This window comes from Cebus imitator, unplaced genomic scaffold (assembly GCF_001604975.1).
Source record: "Cebus imitator isolate Cc_AM_T3 unplaced genomic scaffold, Cebus_imitator-1.0 Scaffold948, whole genome shotgun sequence".
Classification (NCBI taxonomy): domain Eukaryota; kingdom Metazoa; phylum Chordata; class Mammalia; order Primates; family Cebidae; genus Cebus; species Cebus imitator.
In genome coordinates this window covers 22572-28883 of record NW_016108263.1, presented here as the reverse complement: position 1 = coordinate 28883, position 6312 = coordinate 22572, and the positions used below count along the sequence as shown (strand labels likewise).

The following is a 6312-nucleotide window of genomic DNA, read 5'->3' as shown; positions in this document are numbered from 1 at the left end:
CTCAAAAAAAAAAAAAAAGGGAACCATAACCCCTACCCCACTGTGAATACTTAATGAAATCAGGCCCGATGCAGTGGCTCATGCTTGTAATCCCAGCACTTGGGAGGCCAAGGCAGGTGGATCTCTTGAGGTCAGGAGCTCAAGACCAGCCTGGACAACATGGTGAAACCCTGTCTCTACTAAAAATACAAAAAAATAGCTGGGTGTGCAGGCGAGTGTTCGTGTGCCTGTAATCCCAACTACTCAGGAAGCTGAGGCAGAAGAATTACTTGAGCCTGGAAGATGGAGGTTTCATTGAGCTGAGACCTTGACACTGCCCTCTAGCCTGTGAAACAGAGAGAGACTGTCTCAAAAAAAAAAAAAAAGGTCAGGAGCAGTGGCTCATGGCTGAAATCCCAGCACTTTAGGAGGCCGATGCGGGTGGATCACAAGGTCAAGAGTTCAAGACCAGCCTGGCCAAGATGGTGAAACCCCATCTCTACTAAAAATACAAAAAAATTAGCTGGGTGTGGTGGCAGGCGCCTGTAATCCCAGCTACTTGGGAGGCGAAGGCAGAAAATCGCTTGAACCCGGGAGGTAGAGGTTGCAGTGGGCCGAGATCGTGCCACTGCACTCCAGCCTGGACAACAGAGCGAGACTCCATCTCAAAAAAAAAAAAAGAATCCAAAAATTAACTGGGCCTGGCTGAGGCTGGTTGCTCACACCTGTAATCTCAGCATTTTGAGAGGCCAAGGCAGGTGGACTCCCTGAGGCCGGGAGTTCAAGACCAGCCTGGTCAACATGGTGAAAACCCATCTCTACTAAAAATACAAAAATTAGCTAGGTGTGGTGGCGCATACCTGTAATCCCAGCTACTCAGGAGGTTGAGGCACGAGAATCACTTGAACCTGGGAGGTGGAGGCTGCAGTGAGCCGGGATTACACAACTGCACCCCAGCCTGGGCAACAGAGCGAGACTCTGTCTCAAAAAAAAGGTTTAGTGGGGCCTGGTAACACGTACCTGAGCCCAGGAGTTAGAGGCTGCAGTGAGCTAGGATTGTGCCACTGCACTCCAGCCTGAGTGACAGAGCAAAACTGCATTTCAAAAAAGAAAAAGGAAAATAAAAAACAAATACAAAAAATAAAATGCAAAAAAAATTGCAAATTTAACTGGTGGGGGGCTAGAAGAGGGAGGTTCCAGTGTTTTCTCTGGTAACTGTCCACTCTGGAATGCAGTTTCTTTTTACCAACCAGGCCATGGATTGGCAAGGCCTGAACTCTGAAGGAAGAACAGAATCGACAGGAACGTTTCTGAGTTTACCAGAAAGCTGGAAAAAATTCACTTAATGGAAGAATTGGCAAGGCATAGTGGTTCGTGCCTGTAATCCCAGCACTTTGGAGGCCAAGGCAGGAGGATCACTTGAGCTCAGGAGTTCAAGACCAGCCTGGACAACACAGTGAGACCCCATCTCTACAAAAACAATTTGTTTTAATTATCTGGGCGTGGTGGTGCGTTCCTGTAATCCCAGCTCTTCAGGAGGCTTAGGTGGAAAGATCACTTGAGCTGCAGTGAGCCGTGATTGTGCCACTGCACTCCAGCCTGGGCGATAGAGCAAGACCTCATTTCAAAAACAACAGAAAACAAATGAGGAATTTAGGGATCCCCCAAAACATAACTAAGAATCTAGAGCTCCTGTTTGACCTGTTACTAAGGTGCAGCCCTGTTTGTAATCCAAGGCCTCCAGTCTAAGGACAAGCGGGGCACAGGGAGCCGTTGGGCTTGGGGAGGGCTTGCTACTGCTTGCTCCTGGGGAAATTTCTATGGGCACTAGGTAGGCGGGCTTTCCTCCAAAAGTAAACCCCAGATTTTTTTTTTTTTTGTGATGGAGTCTCACTCTGTCCCCCAGGCTGGAGTGCAGTGATGCAATCTCAGCTCACTGCAATCTCCACCTCCCGGGTTCAAGCAATTCTCCTGCCTCAGCCTCTCGAGTAGCTGAGATTACAGCATACCTCACCACACCTTTTTGTATTTTTGTATTAATTAATTTTTGTATTTTGAGTAGAGATGGGGTTTCACTACGTTGGCCAGGCTGATCTCGAACTCCTGATCTCAGGTGATCCACTTGCCTCGGCCTCCCAAAGCGCTGGGATTACAGGCATGAGCCACTGCATCCAGCTGCAGTAAACCTCAAACTTTTGTGCCCCTTTAGAAAAAAGCACAAGTGCGGCTTCAGAAGACAGGTTCTCCTGATTTGGGTACCTTCAGGTGGATTCAAGGAGCCACCAGGCCTCACGACGCCTGTTGGGAAGGAGTTACCTCCCCTAGCAACCAGGCTCCAATGTGAGGCGCCAGTCCAGACCTAGGGCCTGTTGCTAAGGTGCATCTACCCCTAGCAACTGGGCCACAAGGGGGTGGGGCATTGGGGGCCCAGAGGGTGGTCCTCCAGTGGGCAGGAGGCCTTGGGTCCTAAAGCCTAGCTAGGTGTGGTTGCTAGGGAGAAGGCCTCCTTAGCAACCAGGCAGCTGCTGGGATGGGGCTGTGGGGGAGGGGAGACCAGCCAGGTACTGCTTCAGGCTTCTTCGTCTGGTCTGGCCTGGCCAGGCCCCGTTGCTAAGGAGCGGCCCCCCTTAGCAACAAGGCTGCCAACAAGATAGGGCCTCGGAACTCAGAGGAGGGGTTGTGGGGGGCAAAATGGGCAGGTGAGGACGGGCAGGCTTCCTCCCTTGGTCCTGTTGCTAGAGGGCAGTGTCCCCAGCAACCAAGCTGCCAGAGGGGCTGGTCTTTCCACTTACTCTGGATGCAGGTGGGGCTGCCCACTCTGAGCCGAAGGCCTGACAGACCACATAGCTCTATCCTTTCCCTCCACTGACACGTTTCCCTTCCTAGGGACAGGGGACCTGCATCCAATAAGATGTGGTGGGGCCTGACACCTGTCATCCCAGCACTTTGGGAGGCTGAAGCAGGAGGACTGCTGGAGACCAGGCCTTCAAGAGCAGCCTGGGCAACACAGACCCCGTCTCTACAAAGACTACAAAAATTATCATTGTGGTGTGTGCCTGGAATCCCAGTTAATCCGGAGACTGAGGTGGGAGGATCGCTTGGGCCTGGGAGGTTAAGGTTGCGGTGAGCCAAGATTGTACCACAGCACCCAGCCTGGGCGACAGAGCCAGACCCTATCTCAAAAATAATTAAAAATAAAATAATAATAAGACGTGGGGGGCTCCTCAGACAAACTGGGGTCTTTTTTTTTTTGAGACAAAGTCTCGCACTATCACCTGGGCTGGAGTGCAGTGGCATGATCTCAGCTCACTGCAACCTCTGCCTCCCAGATTCACGCAATTCTCTTGCTTCAGCCTCCCAAGTAGCTGGGATCACAGGCGAATACCACTACACCCGGCTATCTTTTGTATTTTTAGTCACTATGTTGGCCAGACTAGTCTTGAACTCCTGATTTTGTGATCCGCCCACCTCGGCCTCCCAAAGTGCTGGGATTACAGGCTTGAGCCACCATGCCCGGCATCAAGCTGGGGTCTTAAGGGAGGAAACTCCCTTAGTAGCCAGCTTCAGGGAGCAGAGAATTGGGGGGCAGACAATTCTTGTCCCTAATTTGGGGTGGAGGACATTGGTTTGTCCTCCCTGGGAAGGGGCTGCCATGGCTGCACGGAAGAAGACGGCTTCAGCCCCTCACTCACCTCCTTTCCCATTGTAGATGTAGCTCTCCCAAAAGCGCTCCTTGAAGGGAGAGGAGTGGAAAAAAGAGGAAAAGCGGCAATTCAGCTGGGATGTTCACAACCCAAACGAGCCCACCCTGATTTCTGAGACGGGGAGGAGGGAGTTGAGGGCCAGAACATCCCCGCAACCTCCCCTCAGGTATAGAGAAGACGGGGGCCCTGGCCTCCAGGGTCTCGAAGGCCTCACCGTGAGAGTGTCGTCCTCAAAATACTCCCTGGCCTCTTCCCAGGAACACTTCTCTTCCAGACACTCCCGTTCCAGGTTCCCCGGTGTGAACAGCTCCAGGTCCCAGTGATTGGCTCTTCGAATCCGGGTATGGCGACTCAGGAAGCTCTGGGCCTCTGGGGGACCCAGGAAGACTTCTGGGCCCAAAGATGTGAGGGAGAGAAAAACAGAGGGTCCCTAGGGCCGGAGTCACAGGGGGATGGGGAGCAGTGGGGTCCTGGAGGAAGGAGTAGGGACTGGGAATCCAGACTCCTGGGTCTGAAGGAGGAAAGGGCCGGGCCCTGGATTCCTGGAAGAGGGGGGGAATAGAGGCAGGCATTCCTGAGTCGGGGGAGGCCAAGGTCAAGTGCCTGGACACTACTTCCCCCACACACTCACCTTGGTCTTTCTCCCCACTGGGTGAAGTATTGAGGCAGGTGGTAAATCCCATGTATAGCAGCAGCAGAGAGGGGTGGCCCCTCATATTTTGTGGACGCCTAGAAGTAGGTGTGCTACAGCTGACAAGGGCCTCAGTCCCTGCGTAGTGAGGCAGTATCTCTCTGACTGGCCTCTGCGGTCCGTAATGATAATAACAGTGGACAGTTACACAAGCAGACACTGGTGCCAGACACCGTTTACCTATATAAACTCGTTTCACTTTTCTTTTGGGACACAGTCTCGCTCTGCCATTCAGGCTGAAGTGCAGTGACACTATCTCAGCTCACTGTGACCTCTGCCTCCCGGGTTCAAGCGATTCTCCTGCCTCAGCCTCCTGCGTAGCTGGGATTACAGGCACGGATCACCACGCCCAGCTAATTTGTGTAGTGTTTTTTTTTTTTTTGAGACGGAGTTTCGCTCTTGTTACCCAGGCTGGAGTGCAATGGCGCGATCTCGGCTCACCACAACCTCCGCCTCCTGGGTTCAGGCAATTCTCCTGCCTCAGCCTCCTGAGTAGCTGGGATTACAGGCACGCGCCACCACGCCCAGCTAATTTTTGTATTTTTAGTAGAGACGGGGTTTCACCATGTTGACCAGGATGGTCTCGATCTCTTGACCTCGTGATCCACCCGCCTCGGCCTCCCAAAGTGCTGGGATTACAGGCTTGAGCCACCGCGCCCGGCAATTTGTGTAGTTTTAGTAGAGATGAGGTTTCACCATGTTGGCCAGGCTGGTCTCAAACCACTGACCTCAAGTGATCAGCTCGCCTCAACCTCCCAAAGTGTTGGGATTACAGGCGTGAGCCACCACACATAGCCAGGAATCCTATTATCGTCAATTTTAGAGAAGAGAAAACTGAGGCACAGCGAGGTAAATTAACTTGCCCAAGGTCACACAGTGTGCAAGTGTGAGAGCCAGGATTTCAGTGAAGGCAGTGTCGCCAGAGAATAGACCAGGGAGCTTATCTTTTTCTCCACTGTGTCTGCAGCACCCGACCCAGGCGCTCATAAACATGTCCATTGGTGATCTGGACTCTTCCCTTCCTGGTAATTTCCACTTGTGCTTCTGTGTTCATTGTCACATCCATGCACAGACAACAAAGATTACGACAGAGGCAGAGGCCGGGGATTAAATATATTTTTGGGTCTAGGGATCTAAGGGGGCAGGGACCCTGAACTCCTAAGCCTAGGAGCCCCAGACTTCTAGGTCTCAGAGGGGCGGGGAGCTAGGATGCCTGGGTCCCCAAGCCAAGCTTTTCCTCCAGGAACATTCACTTACCTGCCCAGACCTGTGAGCACTGCCCCTTCCTCTTTAATCCGGACCTCCTTGGCCACCTATAGCCACCTGTGAAGGGTGACAGGGAAGAGGGGAGGGGGGAGGAGGGGCTCCCCACTCCGGGTAACCAGGCCCGATGCCGGTTTCTGGCAGAGGGGCGGAGCTTGTTATTACCTGCCCTGGGCGGGACTCAGGTAAGGGACAAAGTATTTAAAGGGACCTTTGGATAAAGGACTTAAAGGCCTGAGCTCCCTGGGGGAGCCAAGGTGTCGAATACCTTGGGGCACTTGGGAGATGGCATTCGACCCTCCTTTTTCCTCCTGCCCCTAACCGCTCCGCCTCTCCCCTGGGTGTTCGCCTGGCCAAGCTAGAAAAATCAATGTCTGGGTCTCTAGATATCTAGAAACTGGCGGGAACGATGTGCCTTAGTTCCTGGGACAGCTGGGCAGTGCCGCAGTGAATCCCTGTTTCCCGAGGACGACTGGAACGGCTTTGCCTTTCCATTTCCAATGGTTCTGTCTATAAAATGGGAGCGCAGTTGTCCCTTCTCCATGTGTTTTAAGATGCAGCAAGAAAAGTGGATATTTGAGCCGGGCGCGGTGGCTCAAGCCTGTAATCCCAGCACTTTGGGAGGCCGAGGCGGGTGGATCACGAGGTCAAGAGATCGAGACCATCCTGGTCAAC

General features: G+C 52.9%; 1 protein-coding gene across 1 annotated transcript in view; it reads right to left on the bottom strand.

Moving 5' to 3' along the window:
- Positions 1-6218, bottom strand: part of PRRG2 (proline rich and Gla domain 2) — a 9294-nt gene extending 3076 nt beyond the window's left edge. Inside the window, exons 1-5 of the mRNA XM_037735761.1 lie at positions 5632-6218; positions 4315-4412; positions 3898-4073; positions 3668-3711; positions 2239-2300 (exon numbers count right to left, since the gene is read on the bottom strand). Of these exons, the coding sequence (XP_037591689.1) occupies positions 2239-2300; positions 3668-3711; positions 3898-4073; positions 4315-4399 (367 nt within the window). The 5' untranslated portion in view covers positions 4400-4412; positions 5632-6218. The remainder of the gene's footprint in view (positions 1-2238; positions 2301-3667; positions 3712-3897; positions 4074-4314; positions 4413-5631) is intronic.
- Between the last annotated feature and the right edge of the window lie 94 nt (positions 6219-6312).